This window comes from Mobula birostris, chromosome 14 (assembly GCF_030028105.1).
Source record: "Mobula birostris isolate sMobBir1 chromosome 14, sMobBir1.hap1, whole genome shotgun sequence".
Lineage (NCBI taxonomy): Eukaryota > Metazoa > Chordata > Chondrichthyes > Myliobatiformes > Myliobatidae > Mobula > Mobula birostris.
The window spans coordinates 94,398,693-94,418,699 of NC_092383.1; the positions used below are offsets into that span (position 1 = coordinate 94,398,693).

A 20,007-nucleotide genomic window follows, 5' to 3' on the forward strand; every position below is an offset into this window, starting at 1 on the left:
GCTCCCCAAACCTCCTCATCATCTCCTCAATCCCCCCACTCCCCCAAACCGCATCAAAATCTCCTCACTCCCCAAACCTCCTCATCATCTCCTCAATCCCCCCTCACTCCTGCGAAAATCGAAACCTCCTTAATCCCCCCCACTGCCCCAATCCTCATCAAAATCCCCCCACTCCCCCAAACCTCCTCATCATCTCCTCAATCCCCCCACTCCCCAATCCTCATCAAAATCCCCCCGCTTCCCAAACCTCCACATCATCTCCTCAATCCCCCCACTCCCCCAAACCTCATCAAAATCTCCTCACTCCCCAAACCTCCTCATCATCTCCTCAATCCCCCCTCACTCCTGCAAATATCGAAACCTCCTTAATCCCCCCCACTGCCCCAATCCTCATCAAAATCCCCCCACTCCCCCAATCCTCATCAAAATCCCCCCGCTCCCCAAACCCCCTCATCATCTCCTCAATCCCCCCTCACTCCTGCAAACATCGAAACCTCCTTAATCCCCCCCACTGCCCCAATCCTCATCAAAATCCCCCCACTCCCCCAAACCTCCTCATCATCTCAACAATCCCCCCACTCCCCCAATCCTCATCAAAATCCCCCCGCTCCCCAAAACTCCTCATCATCTCCTCAATCCCCCCTCACTCCTGCAAACATCGAAACCTCCTTAATCCTCCCCACTGCCCCAATCCTCATCAAAATCCCCCCACTCCCCCAAACCTCGTCACCATCTCCTCAATCCCCCCACTCCCCCAATCCTCATCAAAATCCCCCCGCTCCCCAAACCTCCTCATCATCTCCTCAATCCCCCCTCACACCTGCAAACATCAAAACCTCCTTAATCCCCCCCACTGCCCCAATCCTCATCAAAATCCCCCCACTCCCCCAAACCTCCTCATCATCTCCTCAATCCCCCCACTCCCCCAATCCTCATCAAAATCCCCCCGCTCCCCAAACCTCCTCATCATCTCCTCAATCCCCCCTCACTCCTGCAAACATCGAAACCTCCTTAATCCCCCCCACTGCCCCAATCCTCATCAAAATCCCCCCACTCCCCCAAACCTCCTCATCATCTCCTCAATCCCCCCACTCCCCCAATCCTCATCAAAATCCCCCCGCTCCCCAAACCTCCTCATCATCTCCTCAATCCCCCCTCACTCCTGCAAACATCGAAACCTCCTTAATCCCCCCCACTGCCCCAATCCTCATCAAAATCCCCCCACTCCCCCAAACCTCCTCATCATCTCCTCAATCCCCCCACTCCCCCAAACCTCATCAAAATCTCCTCACTCCCCAAACCTCCTCATCATCTCCTCAATCCCCCCACTCCCCCAATCCTCATCAAAATCCCCCCACTCCCCCAAACCTCCTCATCATCTCCTCAATCCCCCCACTCCCCCAATCCTCATCAAAATCCCCCCGCTCCCCAAACCTCCTCATCATCTCCTCAATCCCCCCACTCCGCCAAACCTCATCAAAATCTCCTCACTCCCCAAACCTCCTCATCATCTCCTCAATCCCCCCTCACTCCTGCAAACATCGAAACCTCCTTAATCCCCCCCACTGCCCCAATCCTCATGAAAATCCCCCCACTCCCCCAAACCTCCTCATCATCTCCTCAATCCGCCCACTCCCCCAATCCTCATCAAAATCCCCCCGCTCCCCAAACCTCCTCATCATCTCCTCAATCCCCCCTCACTCCTGCAAACATCGAAACCTCCTTAATCCCCCCCACTGCCCCAATCCTCATCAAAATCCCCCTGCTCCCCAAACCTCCTCATCATCTCCTCAATCCCCCCACTCCCCCAATCCTCATCAAAATCCCCCTGCTCCCCAAACCTCCTCATCATCTCCTCAATCCCCCCACTCCCCCAAACCTCATCAAAATCTCCTCACTCCCCAAACCTCCTCATCATCTTCTCAATCCCCCTCACTCCTGCAAACATCGAAACCTCCTTAATCCCCCCCACTGCCCCAATCCTCATGAAAATCCCCCCACTCCCCCAAACCTCCTCATCATCTCCTCAATCCGCCCACTCCCCCAATCCTCATCAAAATCCCCCCGCTCCCCAAACCTCCTCATCATCTCCTCATTCCCCCCTCACTCCTGCAAACATCGAAACCTCCTTAATCCCCCCCACTGCCCCAATCCTCATCAAAATCCCCCCACTCCCCCAAACCTCCTCATCATCTCCTCAATCCCCCCACTCCCCCAAACCTCATCAAAATCTCCTCACTCCCCAAACCTCCTCATCATCTCCTCAATCCCCCCACTCCCCCAATCCTCATCAAAATCCCCCCACTCCCCCAAACCTCCTCATCATCTCCTCAATCCCCCCACTCCCCCAATCCTCATCAAAATCCCCCCGCTCCCCAAACCTCCTCATCATCTCCTCAATCCCCCCTCACTCCTGCAAACATCGAAACCTCCTTAATCCCCCCCACTGCCCCAATCCTCATCAAAATCCCCCCACTCCCCCAAACCTCCTCATCATCTCCTCAATCCCCCCACTCCCCCAATCCTCATCAAAATCCCCCCGCTCCCCAAACCTCCTCATCATCTCCTCAATCCCCCCTCACTCCTGCAAACATCGAAACCTCCTTAATCCCCCCCACTGCCCCAATCCTCATCAAAATCCCCCCACTCCCCCAAACCTCCTCACCATCTCCTCAATCCCCCCACTCCCCCAATCCTCATCAAAATCCCCCCGCTCCCCAAACCTCCTCATCATCTCCTCAATCCCCCCTCACTCCTGCAAACATCGAAACCTCCTTAATCCCCCCCACTGCCCCAATCCTCATCAAAATCCCCCCACTCCCCCAAACCTCCTCATCATCTCCTCAATCCCCCCACTCCCCCAATCCTCATCAAAATCCCCCCGCTCCCCAAACCTCCTCATCATCTCCTCAATCCCCCCTCACTCCTGCAAACATCGAAACCTCCTTAATCCCCCCACTGCCCCAATCCTCATCAAAATCCCCCCACTCCCCCAAACCTCCTCATCATCTCCTCAATCCCCCCACTCCCCCAATCCTCATCAAAATCCCCCCGCTCCCCAAACCTCCTCATCATCTCCTCAATCCCCCCACTCCCCCAAACCTCATCAAAATCTCCTCACTCCCCAAACCTCCTCATGATCTCCTCAATCCCCCCTCACTCCTGAAACATCGAAACCTCCTGAATCCCCCCCACTGCCCCAATCCTCATCAAAACCCCCCACTCCCCCAAACCTATTCATCATCTCCTCAATTCCCCACTCCCCCAATCCTCATCAAATTCTCCCCGCTCCCCAAACCTCCTTATCATCTCCTCAATCCCCCCTCACTCCTGCAAACATCGAAACCCCCTTAATCCCCCCCACTGCCCCAATCCTCATCAAAATCCCCCCACTCCCCCAAACCTCCTCATCATCTCCTCAATCCCCCCACTCCCCCAAACCTCATCAAAATCTCCTCACTCCCCAAACCTCCTCATCATCTCCTCAATCCCCCCACTCCCCCAATCCTCATCAAAATCCCCCCACTCCCCCAAACCTCCTCATCATCTCCTCAATCCCCCCACTCCCCCAATCCTCATCAAAATCCCCCCGCTCCCCAAACCTCCTCATCATCTCCTCAATCCCCCCTCACTCCTGCAAACATCGAAACCTCCTTAATCCCCCTCACTCACCCAAACCTCATCAAAATCTCCTCACTCTCCCAAACCTCCTCAATCCCCCCGCTCCCCAAACCTCATCATCATCTCCTCAATCCCCCCTCACTCCTGCAAACATCGAAACCTCCTTAATCCCCCCCACTGCCCCAATCCTCATCAAAATCCCCCCACTCCCCCATACCTCCTCATCATCTCCTCAATCCCCCCACTCCCCCAATCCTCATCAAAATCCCCGCGCTCCCCAAACCTCCTCATCATCTCCTCAATCCCCCCTCACTCCTGCAAACATCGAAACCTCCTTAATCCCCCCCACTGCCCCAATCCTCATCAAAATCCCCCCACTCCCCCAAACCTCCTCATCATCTCCTCAATCCCCCCACTCCCCCAATCCTCATCAAAATCCCCCCGCTCCCCAAATCTCCTCATCATCTCCTCAATCCCCCCTCACTCCTACAAACATTGAAACCTCCTTAATCCCCCCCACTGCCCCAATCCTCATCAAAATCCCTCCACTCCCCCAAACCTCCGCATCATCTCCTCAATCCCCCCACTCCCCCAAACCTCATCAAAATCTCCTCACTCCCCAAACCTCCTCATCATCTCCTCAATCCCCCCACTCCCCCAAACCTCCTCATCATCTCCTCAATCCCCCCACTCCCCCAATCCTCATCAAAATCCCCCCGCTCCCCAAACCTCCTCATCATCTCCTCAATCCCCCCTCACTCCTGCAAACATCGAAACCTCCTTAATCCCCCTCACTCCCCCAAACCTCATCAAAATCTCCTCACTCTCCCAAACCTCCTCAATCCCCCCGCTCCCCATACCTCATCATCATCTCCTCAATCCCCCCTCACTCCTGCAAACATCGAAACCTCCTTAATCCCCCCCACTGCCCCAATCCTCATCAAAATCCCTCCACTCCCCCAAACCTCCTCATCATCTCCTCAATCCCCCCTCACTCCTGCAAACATCGAAACCTCCTTAATCCCCCCCACTGCCCCAATCCTCATCAAAATCCCCCCACTCCCCCAAACCTCCTCATCATCTCCTCAATCCCCCCACTCCCCCAATCCTCATCAAAATCCCCCCGCTCCCCAAACCTCATCATCATCTCCTCAATCCCCTCTCACTCCTGCAAACATCGAAACCTCCTTAATCCCCCCCACTGCCCCAATCCTCATCAAAATCCCCCCACTCCCCCAAACCTCCTCATCATCTCCTCAATCCCCCCACTCCCCCAATCCTCATCAAAATCCCCCCGCTCCCCAAACCTCCTCATCATCTCCTCAATCCCCCCACTCCCCCAAACCTCATCAAAATCTCCTCACTCCCCAAACCTCCTCATCATCTCCTCAATCCCCCCTCACTCCTGCAAACATCGAAACCCCCTTAATCCTCCCCACTGCCCCAATCCTCATCAAAATCCCCCCACTCCCCCAAACCTCCTCATCATCTCCTCAATCCCCCCACTCCCCCAATCCTCATCAAAATCCCCCCGCTCCCCAAACCTCCTCATCATCTCCTCAATCCCCCCTCACTCCTGCAAATATCGAAACCTCCTTAATCCCCCCCACTGCCTCAATCCTCATCAAAATCCCCCCACTCCCCCAAACCTCCTCATCATCTCCTCAATCCCCCCACTCCCCCAAACCTCATCAAAATCTCCTCACTCCCCAAACCTCCTCATCATCTCCTCAATCCCCCCACTCCCCCAATCCTCATCAAAATCCCCCCACTCCCCCAAACCTCCTCATCATCTCCTCAATCCCCCCACTCCCCCAATCCTCATCAAAATCCCCCCGCTCCCCAAACCTCATCATCATCTCCTCAATCCCCCCTCACTCCTGCAAACATCGAAACCTCCTTAATCCCCCCCACTGCCCCAATCCTCATCAAAATCCCCCCACTCCCCCAAACCTCCTCATCATCTCCTCAATCCCCCCTCACTCCTGCAAACATCGAAACCTCCTTAATCCCCCCCACTGCCCCAATCCTCATCAAAATCCCCCCACTCCCCCAAACCTCCTCATCATCTCCTCAATCCCCCCACTCCCCCAATCCTCATCAAAATCCCCCCGCTCCCCAAACCTCATCATCATCTCCTCAATCCCCCCTCACTCCTGCAAACATCGAAACCTCCTTAATCCCCCCCACTGCCCCAATCCTCATCAAAATCCCTCCACTCCCCCAAACCTCCTCATCATCTCCTCAATCCCCCCACTCCCCCAAACCTCATCAAAATCTCCTCACTCCCCAAACCTCATCATCATCTCCTCAATCCCCCCTCACTCCTGCAAACATTGAAACCTCCTTAATCCCCCCACTGCCCCAATCCTCATCAAAATCTCCTCAATGGCCCCCTCACTCCCCCAAACCTCCTCATCATCTCCTCAATCCCCCCTCACTCCCCCAAACCTCATCAAAATCTCCTCAATCCCCCTCACTCCCCCAAACCTCACCATCAGCTCCTCAATCTCCCCTCACCCCTCCAAACCTCATCATCATCTCCTTAATCCCCCTTGGCTCTTGCAAACCTCACCATCATCTCTTCAATCCCCCAAACCTCACCATTAACTCCTCAATCCCTCCTCACTACCTCAAACCTCACCATTATCTCCTCAATCCCCCACTACCTCAAACCTCACCATCAACTCCTCAATCCCCCCTCTCCTTCAAACCTCATCATCATCTCCTCAATCCCCCCTCACTCCCCCAAACCTCACCATCATCTCCTGATCCCCCCTCACTGCTGACCAACTCCCTCTTCATCTCCTCATTCCCCCATCCCATCTCACATCCTTCAATACCCCTCACTCCCCTTTTCCCCATCATTTACCCCTCAGTACCACATCATCTTCCGTTACTTCCCATCAGTATCTCCTTGCTCCATCATCTCTTCATCACTCATTCCCCCTTCCTCACTCCCCTCTCACACAGGGGGTGGATGTTCAGAACCACCCCTCACATTTATTGGAGCAGATCCAAGGCTGACAAATGTCTGTCAAACAGAAGGCTAAATCCGGGGGAGTGGGGTGAATGGGGGAGGTTGGTCACGGTCTCCTTTTCTGATGGAACCGATCTGAGGAACAGAGTGGGACCATCCTGTTCCCGTGTTGCTGCCGTCAGAGCCCAGCAGGTGGAAGTTAGAGACAGAGGTTTGGGAAGCATTGTGTGGGCTTGGCAGGGTCCCTGTCTGTTTTGATTTTCCTTTGTTCTATCAACACTTAGTACAACGGTCATGAAGGAACAAGCCCTGCGCCTCTTTCCTGACTTCTGAGAGAACCTTGGATTAAAAACATCAGAATCCAACAGAGGGCTGGGATGCCCTCACAGTGGCAGCATGGCTGTGCCCATCTCTGTAACTGTGACTGTCCTCGTTGGGACGGGTCCCATAACCAGATGTTCCCTCTCGGGTTGGATGGTAACACTAAGATAAATCAGAGAGGGCCACACGCCACCAAACCACGTTTCCACTTGGTGTCTGCACGCACGATGGCACTGTTAATATGCAAAGTACAAATTCCTGACCTTCTAGACATTAAAGCAGCTGTTCATTGATAAATAACTGGATGCAACATTATAAAAGAAATAATAATATGACCCCCACCGCCCAGAACGTGCTTTGTTCTCATTGCTCTCTTCAGGAAGGAGGTACAGGAGCCTGAAGGCACACTCTCAACAATTCAGGAGCAGTCTTCCCCTCTGTCATCAGAACTCTGAATGGACATTGAGCCCATGAACACCACCTCACTACTGTTTGGATTTCTCTTTTTGCATGACTTATATAATTGAATTATTTAACACACACACACACACACACACACACACACACACACACACACACATATATATATATATATAAAACATGTATATACACTTATCGTAATTCTTGTTTTTTTTCTTTATCACTGTGTATTGCAACACACTGCTGCCACAAGGACAACAAACTTCACAACATATGGTGGTGATATTTACCCTGATTCTGATACAACATGGTATCGGCCCTCTGGCCCTTTGAGCTGTGCTGCACACAACCCCTGATTTAACCCTAGCCTAATTCCGGGACAATTTACAATGACCAATTAACCCAGTAACTGGTACAGCTTTGGACTGTGGGAGGAAACTGGAGCACCCGGCGAAATCCCACGCATTCCACAGGGAGGACGTACAAACTCCTCAGAGACTCCCCCAGAGCTGATCTCTGCACTCGGATGATCTGAGTTACAACAGTCTTGCGCTAACCGCAACACTACCATGGCGACCAGTTGGAATGGATATAGGAAGGAGATAATCCTATTCAAATACACAAATTAGCGACATTAGGTGGAATGGTGGATTTCATGAAACACAGACACTTAAACAATCCAAGCCATATGAAAGTAATCACAGCAGACGATTAACCAGAGAGTCTAGTCGTGCTCTTGGCTGTAACTCCCATCAGAATCTGATTGGGCTCAGAGTGCAGGTCAGTCAGGACGTGCACACAGGAGATTCTGCAGAAGCTGGAAATCTTGAACAGCACACACGTAGCTGGTACAGTTGCGTAGCGGTTGGCATAACGCAACTACAGTGCCAGCGACCCAGATTCAGTCCCACCGCTGTCCATAAGGAGTTTGTACGCTCTCCCCGTGACCGTGTGGGTTTCCTCCAGGTGCTCCAGTTTCCTCCCACAGTCCAAAGACGTGCCAGTTGATGGGTTAATGGGTCACATTGGTGTAATTGGGTGGTGGCGGCTCATTAAGCCAGAAGAGCCTGTTACCAAGTTGTATCTCTAAATCTAACAGTGAAATGCTGGAGAAGGTCAGCAGCTCGGGCAGCACCGGTATACAAGTCCTGATGAAGGCTCTTGGCCCGAAACATCGACTGTTTATTCCTTTCCATGGATGTTGCCCGCCCTGCTGAGTTCCTCCAGCATTTTAGTGTGTGCTAGTCAGGACATCCACATCCTCCAACCCGAGGTCCTGACTTCTACCCATCATTACAGACAACGACCAAACCCCAAACATGTACCAGCTTCACACACAGAATGCACAAGAGGAGGTCATGGACCAACACGTTGGAGCAGGAATGGGAATGAGAATTAAAATGTTTGGTCAACAGGAAGTCCCACTTGAGGCTGATGATGCGGAGGTGCTCGGTGAAGCAGTCCCCAAATTGCAGAGGAGGCTGTATCGGGAGCCCCAGACACAATAGACAACCCCAGCAGATTCGCCGGTGAAGTGCTGCCATACCAGCTCTACTGCTTCCAGCTCTCACCTTTATCTCTTTTGGAGACCTTCTTGAAGATGGCATCGGTCTGGTTGAGTGTGTTGGTGAGGAAACTGAGAGTCGAGTCTTTTGCTGCCCTCTGACTGAGCTGGCTGCTGAATGACAAGCCACCGTTAGCTAACCCGACCTGTGGAAAGACCTGCAGAGTGAGAGAGAGAGGTAGAGAGTGAGATCACTTGTATTGTCAGGTAGCAATTAAACTAGACCGAACATGACTGAACATGGCGGGCTTGATATGTTAGCACTAGAATATGGGGCGATACTTGTGGGCTGCCCCCAGCAATCCTTAGGTATTTCACTATATTTTTCAATGTTCATTTGTTTGTTATCTGCTGTGTCGTATGACATGGGTGATCATGGTCTTTCCATGACCCTGATTGTTCTTAGCATCTTTCTACAGAAGTGGTTTGCCATTGCCTTCTTCTGGGCAGTGTCCTTACAAGACGGGTGACCCCAGCCATTATCAATACTCTTCAGAGATTGTCTGCCTGGCATCAGTGGTCACGTAACCAGGACTAGTGATCTGCACCGGCTGCTCATACGACCATCCACCACCTGCTCCCATGGCTTCACATGACCCGGATCGGGGGCTAAGCAGGTGCTACACCTTGCCCAAGGGTGACCTGCAGGTTATCAGAGGGAAGGAGCGCCTTACACCTCCTTTGGTAGAGACGTATCTCCACCTCGACACCTTGCTTTCAATGTATATGTGATACCTACATGAATTTGAATCAGAAGGTCAACACTCTTCATCGAGACTGGAAAGGAAGGAGGAAGAGCGAAAATAAGAAAAGGGGTGGAGAGGGGAAGGAGTAGAAGCTGGCAGGTGATAGGTGAAACCAGGTGAGGGGGAAGGTAGGTGGGTGGGGGAGGGGGGATGAAGTAAGAAGCTGGGACACGATAGGTGGAAGAGGTAAAGGACTAAAGAAAACGGAATCTGATAGGACAAGAGAGTGGACCATGAGGGAAAGCGAAGGAGAAAGGGCTCCAGAGGGCAGGTGAGGAGAAAAGAGGGATGAGAGGTGGGGTACCAGAATGGGGAATGGAAAAAGAGAGAAGGGAGGAAGGCAGGGTGAATAAGTAACCGGAAGAGACTTGACTTGACACAACTGGCTGAGGCTCTGAAGGAATTTCCTGGGTACAATTTACACTAGAAATGTTTGCTATGTTGACCTGTTGCTCCTGTATCTTTTTCCCCGCACTGACTCAACACTGATGTAGATCTCAATGGAAGCAAGCTTCTGTTGTTCAGGCAGAATGTGGACATGACTGGCAGAGACAACTTTCACTATCAGAGCCAGAAGCTGTATTGTCTTATAACCATTGACGGCACAGCTAAGAGTGAACTACAGCATTGCCACAGAGACTAACATGTGTTAGGAGATGTACTCCTTTCCTGGGACAGGCCTTACAAGATAACCTGTCACAATAGAATTACCAAAGAACATTGAAGATGAGAGGGGGTAGGTTCAAAGAGGATGGGAAGGGTAAGTTTTTTATACTTTATACTTCATTGTCGCCAAACAATTGATACTAGAACGTACAATCATCACAGCGATATTTGATTCTGCGCTTCCCGCTCCCTGGATTACAAATCGATAGTAAATATTAAAAATTTAAATTATAAATCATAAATAGAAAATGGAAAGTAAAGTAGTGCTAAAAAACCGAGAGGTAGGTCCGGATATTTGGAGGGTACGGCCCAGATCTGGGTCAGGATCCGTTCAGCAGTCTTATCACAGTTGGAAAGAAGCTGTTCCCAAATCTGGCCGTACGAGTCTTCAAGCTCCTGAGCCTTCTCCCCGAGGGAAGAGGGACGAAAAGTGTGTCGGCTGGGTGGGTCGTGTCCTTGATTATCCTGGCAGCATGTTTTTTTTACTCAGAGAGTTGTGGATGCCTGGAATGCACTGCCTGGTATGGTGGTAGAGGCAAATACATTAGAGGCTTTTAAGAGATAGATGCATGAATGTGAGGAAGATGGAGAGATATGGACATCATGTAGGCAGGAAGGATTGGTTATTGGGGGTTGTTTAATTTACTTTTTAGCTGGTTCAGCACAACATTGTGAGCCGAAGGGCCTGTTCTGTGCTGTATTGCTCTGTGTTCTATTATTCTAACTGTAGATGTCAGAATCTGAAATAAAAGCAGAAAGGTTGAAAGATCTCAACCAGTCGGGCGGCATCTGTGGAAAGACATACCAGTCAGTGTTTTGATTCACTTCCTGAGTGTTGCTTTGAGATCCATGTCTACTCCTGACCCAGAATGTTAAGATACTGTTTGAGTAGCTGGGTTGGCGCGTTGGCCTTCATCAGTCAGGGGACTGAGTATAAAAGTTGGGATGATATGATGTGCTTATCTAGAACAGTGATGAGACCCCGACTGGAATATTGTGTTCAATGTTGGTCATCCTGCTATAAGAAAGGTGTCCTTCAACTTGAAAGGATGCAAAAAATACTTACAAGATTTTTGTCGGGGCTTCAGGGACTAAGTAATAGGGAGAGGTTGGGCAGGATAGGAATTTATTCCTTGGAGTGTAGGAGACTGAGAACTGGATATATAGAAGTTCCCCCCTTTCCTCTATTCCCCACACTGACCTTTTAACTCTTATCAACAGCTTATCACCTGCCCCTGGGACCCTCCTCCTTCTCCAGCCCTTGACTCTTCCCACCCACCTGGACACCTATCACCTTCCAGCTAGCCTCCTTTTTCTCCCCCCACCCCGCCTTTTCATTCTGGCATCCTTCCCCTTCATTTTCAGTCCTGAAGAAGGGTCTCGGCCTGAAACGTCACCCATTTACTCACTTCCATAGATCCTGCCTGACCTGCTGGGTTCCTCCATCATTTTGTGTGTGTGTGTTAGTATTGCAGAGGCATATAAAGTCATGAGGGGCACAGATCAGGTGAATGCGCACAGTTTTTTCCCAAAGATTGGAGAATCAAAAACCCAAGGGCACAGGGGAGAAAGGTTTAATAGGGACTTGAAGGGCAACTTCTTTACACAAAGGTTGGTATATATGTGGAATAAGCTGCCAGAGGAAGTAGTTAAGGCAGATAAAATAATAACTTATTAAAGAGATTTGGACAGACATTAATTGGACGGGTGCCACGGTAGCGAAGTGGTTAGCAGAACACTTTACAGTACTGGCGACCCAGGTTCAATTCCCACTGCTGCCTGTAAAAACTTTGTACGTTCTCCCCGTGACTGCGTGGGTTTCCTCCGGGTGCTCTGGTTTCCTCCCACAGTCCAAAGATGTACCAGTTGGTAGGTTAATTGGTGATTGTAAATTGTCCCGCGATTAGACTAGGATTAAATCAGGGGTTGCTGGGCAGCGCGGCTCAAAGGGCCAGAAGGGTCTGTTCTGCATTGTATCTCAATCAATCAATTAATCAATCAATCAATAAGCAAATAAGTAAGTAAATAAATAAATGTTATGTATGTTATGAGCCAACACTGTCAAATATTGCAAGCACGCTATATTGGTGCTGCAATGTGTGGTGACACTTGCTCCCAGCACGTCTGTAGGTTGTGTTGGTTTTAACTCAAACGACGCATGTGAGAAATAAACGAACCTGAATCTGAAAACTGGGACTCGCTTGGATGGGCACGGCCAGGTCGGGCCGAAGGGCCTGATCCCCTGTGACACTGTGAGCTCTTCCTGAATTTTCTGTTTTTGTGTCAGCACACAGTAGGGAAGTGGTTAGCACAACGCTTCACAGTACAGGCGACCCGGACCCAATCCCCACCACTGCCCTGTACGTGGGTTTCCTCCCATGCTCCAAAGACATACTGGTTGGTAGGTTCACTGGGCTTTGTAAGTTGTCCCGTGGTTAGGCTAGGGTTAAATCAGCAGTTGCTGGCTAGCCCAGCTTGAAGGCCTGGAAGGGTTTATTCTGCCCTGTATCTCAATAAAATCAAATCAAATATAAAATAAACATTTACTTCACTAATGTCTTCCAGGGTAGGTTTATTGCTTCGGTCTGACCCAGTCTGTGTGTGACTACAGACCCACAGACACAGGTAAATTGCCCAATAACCCATTTGTAACCAGAGAAGGATGCTGACATGGACCCTGGATACTCATACCGAGATGAAAGTGTGCTTGCTCAGGATGGTGGGCTGCTGGCATAAGGCTCATTCCCTTCATCAGGTCAGAGGGCACCAGGAGACGATGGCACCTAACGGTGAATCCTTTGCTTGCATCTTCAGAAACAGCTCTATTTCTATCTTTGATATCCCTGTTTTCCCCTTTCAAGGTTGTTTTGAAGACCCTGACCTGGAGTTATGTGCTGACTTTGGTTCTTTACGGAAGTGGATCCCACTCTCAGCCGGTCGCTTTTCGATATGCCAAGGATGCAGCCTGGAGCACTGGTGCATCTTCAGGGTGCCGGATATTCCTGGGTCTGGAGGCGGGCGGGTTCGAGGCCAGTGATGTGTCAAGGGAGGCGGAAGATTGTAAGCAGTGAGCTGGCTGCTAGCTGTGTGCCCAGAGACTCGAATTCTTTGGGCACAGAGTTCAGAAAAAGCGACGCAACAGACTTTTAACACCATAAATCAGCGAGTTGCTTTGTTAAGCCTCCCCTCTCGCTGTGAAACGGGGACACCTCTTTTTCCCTTATTAGGGAGAGAGAGAGAGCCTATGGTATGTCGAATACCAGGTGAAGGAGTAGTGTTCGGGGTACTGCAAGTCCGTGTCTTATTGATGCTTTGCCGCACACTTGAGTGTTCGGTGGGGGAGGGGATGCCAATGCTTTTTTGCTGGTGGGGGAGGGGGGTGTCTTTGCTTTGCTGCTGTTTATGCATGGGAGGGGGGAGTTGGGGTGGCTTTGGGGTTCTAACACTTAACTGTCATTCATTCTTTGGGGCACCCCTCTGTTTTGGTGGATGTTTGCAAAGAAAAAGAATTTCAGGATGTATATTGTATACATTTCTCTGACATTAAATGTATCTTTGAAACTATTGAATTACAGCAAGATCACTGACCGAGGAACAAAATACTACTATGTGTTAAAGATCTGGGAGTTCAGAAAGCATCAGGACTGATGCCACAGGCTTGATTTCCCTGTGCCCATTCTACTTCCCTGTTCCCACGCCACATGTTGGTCCTCGGCCTCCTCTACTGCTGCGAAGAGACCTCTCTGAGACTGGAGGAGCAACACCTCATACTCCATCTGGGTGGCCTCTATCGTCAGGGACCCCCACCTCCAAGGTCAGGCTCTCTTCTTGCTTCTGCCATCAGGAAGAAGGTACAGGAGCCTCTGGACTCACACCGCCAGCTTCAGGAACAGTTACTACCCCTCAGCCATCAGGCTCCTGAACCAGAGGGGATAACTTCACTTGCTCCATCAGTGAAATGTTTCCACAACCTATGGACTCACATTCAAAGACTCTTCAACCCATCATCATCTTTTGATATTTATTGTTTATTCATTTATTATTATTATTTCTTCTTTTTGTATTTGCACAGTTTGTTGTCTTCTGCACTCTGATTGATCGCCCTAGTTGTGTAGTATTTCATTGATTCTGTTATGGTTATTATTCTATAGATTCATTGTGTGTGCCCAGAAGAAAATTTACTTTGAACTTTGAACCTGATAGCACGAACATTGAAATCTCTAACTTCTGGTAATTTCTACCCCCTCCCCCTTCTCTCTCTTCCTTTCCTGATTCTGGCTCCCCTCATCCCTTCTCTTCCTCTCACCTGCCCATCACCTCCTGGATTCTCTCCTCCATCCCTTTCTCCCATGGACAACTCTCCTCTCACATGAGATTCTTTCTTCTTCAGCCCTTTACTTTTTCAACTAATCACCTCCCAGCTTTCACATCATTCCCCTCCCCCACCCACACACCTTCCCTCTCACCTGGTCACACCTATCACCTGCCAGCTTGTACTCCTTCTCCTCCCTCACCTTCTTATTCTCACTCTTTATCCCTACCTTTCCAAACTTCAAAAGTTGTAAAGTTAGTTTTCTGTTTGGATGCCAACATGAGAGTGACTTCAGCTTTTAGCAGACATCAATTCCTATACAGGGAGCCATCAGAGAGAGCTCAGTGCGTTGTAAGACGTCAAGAGAGGCAGTGAGAGGACAGAATCTGAAGGATGCAGACTCAGGGACATGGTTCCAGAACATCATCTGTTTCCTGAGCAGATGAGAAGCAATCTCTTTGGCCAGAGGGTAGTGAATCAGTAGAATTCATTGCCACAGAAGGCTGTGGAGGCCAAGTCATGGGGTATATTTAAAGCAGAGGTTGATAGGTTCTTGAATTTTCAGGGCATCAAAGGTTACAGGGAGAAGGGAGGAGAATGAGGTTGACCCATGATGGAATGGTGGACCAGACTCAATGGGCCAAAGGGCCTAATTCTATCTTATGGTCTTAAGGAAACTTCCCTCTCATGGAACTGATGGAAGGAATTAGCCGTGTTCCACCCTGAGCGGCCACACCAGGATTCAGCCAAGCACACGTGCTCTTGTGAGTATGACAATAAGCTTGACTTTGGCTTTGAATACGTTAGCTGTGGGCCCCACAGTGGCATAGCAATTAGGCAGCGCTATTACAACTCAGGGCTTCGGAGCTCGGAGTTCGATCCCTGCGTCCTCTGGAAGGAGTTTCTATGTTCTCCCCGTGCAGCGTGCGGGTTTTCGCGGGTGCTCTGGTCTCCTCACAAGTCTAAAGACGTGCACGGTGAGTCGGTTAATTGTTCATTGTAAATTGTCCCATGATTTAGGTTAGGGTTAAATCGGGGGTTGCTGGGCAGTATGGCTGGAAGGGTCGAAGGGCCTATTCCACACTGTCAGTAAATAGATAAATAGATAGATAGATAGGTAGATAAACACTGGGCATTTTGAAATCAGGTCACTACTTTAATCCACAGGGCATGACCTACCAAAGACAAACAAGGATTTTTGAATTTCAGCAAGCTTGGAAGCCTATGCCCAGTGAAGAGTGTTGAAGTTGATTGATCGGGGATTTTTGCATCTTGTTCCAGTTTAATACACCTGCATTAATCTACCAGCTTCACAATCTTAAGTATGACCGGGGGTGGGGGGTGGGGGGTGGAGGTGGAATCTGTACTATCTAATGGCTCTGTCAGGTCAAACTCCCTGTGGCTTATTGCTATCATTTGGACAGCCCTCTTGCTTGAGCAGTTTTTTCTCAAATTCTATTTCAAAGTTCAAAGTCAAAGTAATTTTATCATCAAAGTATGCACATGTCACCATAGACTACCCTTAGATTCATTCTCCTTCAGGCATTCACAGTAAAAACAAAAAAACACCATCGAATCAATGAAAAAACACACAGAAACAAGGACATAAAACCAATGTGCAAAAGATAACACACTGTGCAAATACTAAAGAAAGACAAAAATAATAATGAATAAACAAGTAATAAATAATATTGAGATCATGAGTTGTAGAGTTCTTGGAAGTGAGACCCTACGTTGCAGAATCAGTTCAGTATTGGGGTGAGTGAGTGATTCAGGACCCTGATGGTTGAGGGTATTAACTGTTCCTAAACCTGGAAGCTTGGAAGATTTTCCTGGAACGTCCCAGCATTCACAGTCTTCCTGCTTGTGTCCGGGTGTGGTGGTGTGAGTACGATAGGTGTGAAGATGGCTTTGAATGATGACTCATTCGATCTCTTTCCTTGAGAAGATCAGCCCTAACTAACTCCTATAACATCGGTGATCTTTGTCTTACAAGGTATATTTCTCATAGGGTGACATGGGAGAGAGCCATTGGCCAACAGCAGTACAACTACACTATGTCCACCTTGCACAAAAACAGACCCATTCTTGTTCTAACTGTCTCCTTTCTTGTTAATTATGTGGTTATTTTATACTTTTCCTGTATATGTTTTATCTCTGATATTAGGCCACTTCATCTAATATTTTTATTTGTTAATGTGCCTGTGCACACATTGCACGTTTAATAACAACAGCAGTTAGACAGGTCCGTGGATAGGAAAGGTCTAGAAAGAGACAGGCCAAACATGGGCAAATGGGACAGGCTTAGATGGGAAATGGGCTGAAGGACCTGATTCTGTGCTGTATGACTCTGTGAATCTACATGTGTGTCTGGGAGATTGTGAGCCTTTAGAAATCCCTCCAAAGAGGCTGAGTCACTCTGTACTAGGCCAGGGTGTGGAGAACTTTGTACTAGGCCAGGCTTCTCGATGAGGTGGTGGGAGGGAAATCAGGCAGAGAATTGTGGTCTGTGAATCGGTGAAAACCAACCTGCTATTTTACTCTCTTTTGTTCTGGTTTCTGGACTGTAGTTTGATTGTCTCTCGGTGCTTTTCCTGTTGCTTGCATGGTGGGGGTTTGGGGCCGGGTTCGGTGTTTCTGCTGGCGTGGGTGGGAGTGGGGGGTCAATACTTGTTGCTGCTGGTGTGAAGGGAAGGGGGCTTTAGGCTTCGATGTTTCTATTGTTCCACGGGGTTTCTTTGTTTTGTGAACGTCTGTGAAGAGGATGAATTTCAGGATGTGTACTAAATAAATCCTGTAACTTCAAACCTTTGAAATCTTTGAAGTTCAAAGCAAATTTATTATCAAAGAATGTATACGTTACCATATATTGTACTTCCTTGAGGTTCGTTTTTCTTTCGGGCGTTTACAGGAAGAATTTTTAAAAGTATATGTAAACAAATCTGCCAAACAACCAAAGTGCAGAAGAAGACAAGCTGCGCACAAAGAAACGAATAAGTAAGTAGCAAGTAAATAAAACAATAAATACTGAGAACAGGAGTTGCAAAGAGTCATTGAAAGTGAACGTATGGAATCTGTTCGGAGTAACGGTGAGTGAGGCTATCCAGACTGGTTCAGGAGTGAAAACGCTTCCTGGTGTGAGCCCTGAGGCTCCTGTATCTCCTTCTCTCCTTCCTGGAGGGGGGTGCTTGATGCTGGATGCTGCTTTCTTGAACTGTTTATTTTTAGATATATTTCTTATTATAACTTATAGTAACTTATAACTATTGCACTGTCCTGCTGCTGCTAAACTAACAATTTTCACGAGGTATAAACCTGACTCTAATTCAGATTCAGAAATGCAGACTGTCTTACCTGTGTTACTTTGATTAATGTTGGTGGTGATTGTGCTGGACTCCCAGTGTTGACTCCTCCTACGCCCTCCCCCCTGCAGTGCGCCACAGCGGGTGCCTTCGTCTTCGCCACGCTATCGTCCGCCGTCAGGTTCCGCCGCTTCAAGAACTCCTCCTGCCGTGAGCTCTGCTCTGCGCCGCGCCGTTTCGGAGAACTGCGGCAGGAGGTGACGTTGTTTCGGCCGAAGAGGCTCTGGCGGTTCTCATGCCTGCGCTCGAGCTTCTCCTCGTAGCTCTCGGTCACCAGCCTCCTCTTCTTGGCTGAGCCCGCGCCACTCTGGCTGAGACCCCGCTTCGGAGAAAGACCTGTCATCCTGAGAGTTGGCACTGGCCCGACAGGCCTCCTGGTGCCGATGTCGGTAACAAAGCGTTGTTCTGCCTGTACCTCAAAAACTGTAGTCGTATCCCAAGGCCCACCAATGCTCCTGCAGGTGAAATTAGATCCAATACTTGCAAATAAAACAAATTAACCACAGCAATATCAGGTTACTGACTAAATTAGATGCACCCAATGGTGATATCCAACAGAAACCATTATTTGGACTAGAAGCTGTTCTGTCATGCATAAATAACTGAAGTTTCAGACCAGTGCAATCAATCGCTCACAGAAGCCATTGCTTTCCTTTCCAATGGAATCCTTCACGTGGAGTGAAACTCTTTCACCTTCATCCAGATCTTTCAGTTATCCCTCTCCCTCACCTCTGGAGGTGCTGCCGTCTGCAGTTTAGGCATCCAACACCATCTCAGCATCTCAAGCCAGACCATGGAAGGTTAGTGGGGCCTCACCACACGTTGTTTGTAATCCGCACACCGGACAGAGCCAGGGGTAGATCTGGTTGCAGAGATACTCGGACGAATGGAGTCTGTCTGTGGATGTTGTTTACATCCCAGCCTCTCCTCCCGATCCCTGCGAACTCCAGGCTGAGTTGACCCGGACAGCTTCAGGCTTCTCAAAGTGAGAGCAATATTCCGCTGAGATGATAGTTTAGCTGTGGAGATTGTCAGGTCTCTGTGCTCACACCGCTCTGCAAAGTAAAACAGGAAATATAATCTCTTTTTAAAATAAACCACCTCGCTTCTAACCTTCTTCCTGTCTCTCACCCAGCTGACAGTGTGGTTTCTTGTCCGCTCTGACAGTTAGTTCACCGTTAGCTGTTCTGCAAAGAGTTGGACTCGCAGTTGGAGTGCATCTCGGTGCCGGGCAGTGGACAATTTCTTCTGTCCAAGCCCTGATGCAGTTGGTTGAGTCCAGCTACGGCAGTGTGGTGTGTTCTCCAGTTTCACCCTGGTTCTTGTTCCCGCTGACTCTGTTACACCCTTGTAACAGGCTCTATCTCAACCACACACTGCCAGCGATAAGCCAGTCACACCGGATATGGTTTGTCTCAGGCCCCCGAGCCCTGTCAGATCTGTATCATTCTTTGGAAGGCGGAAAAAATTTGCAGGAGAGCAACAAATGTAAAAACACCAAGAAATAAAAAGAGCACACATCCTCACCAGGGGTCGTATCTTAGACTCACCACACACCAAACCCTAAATGCTTTATTATTACTTCCAGCCCTTGGGGACTGCCTTGGTTTCATATCTTAAAACCAGCAGTTGCTTGCAAAATAGATTTAAAAAAAAAACTTTTTAAATTAAGCGCAGCGATGTGTGACGTCACCTTTTTGGTGTGGCTGGAGAAAATTACATTTGCAAAAGGAAGAAGACGTTTCTGTTTCTACAGCAGTTCCATGAGACGAGGGCTGTACAAAGAGCCGCCCGAGGAGGTTCTGATGTGTGCCTTGGGAAGTAATGCAGGCAACACAGTGGCCAGTTTGTGCACGGTGAGCTCCCCCAAACAGTGAGACCTCATTAGCTTTAATTTCTTTAAATAGTCATTTCTCAGAACGTGAGCATTGTTGGAAAGCCCAGGGTTTATTATTTATCACTTATTACCATTAGGGAGGTGACAATAAGTCACCATCTTGATTTGAATTAATATT

At 49.2% G+C, this 20,007-nt stretch overlaps 1 protein-coding gene across 5 annotated transcripts in view; it reads right to left on the minus strand.

The window, feature by feature from the left end:
- The window catches only part of LOC140210122 (TRAF3-interacting JNK-activating modulator-like), a 60,392-nt gene extending 40,786 nt beyond the window's left edge, over positions 1–19,606 (minus strand). For 2 of the 5 annotated variants that reach the window (XR_011889161.1, XM_072278972.1), the window contains exons 1-2: positions 17,985–19,370; positions 8,914–9,064 (exon numbers count right to left, since the gene is read on the minus strand). Coding sequence is in view for 4 of the 5 variants with exons in the window: in XM_072278972.1 (XP_072135073.1) it covers positions 8,914–9,064; positions 17,985–18,335 (502 nt within the window). In the remaining variant the exon portion in view is untranslated. Of the gene's footprint in view, positions 1–8,913; positions 9,065–17,984; positions 19,371–19,519 lie in introns of those variants that run through there. The other 3 variants (XM_072278970.1, XM_072278971.1, XM_072278969.1) reach the window with 3 other exon arrangements.
- Between the last annotated feature and the right edge of the window lie 401 nt (positions 19,607–20,007).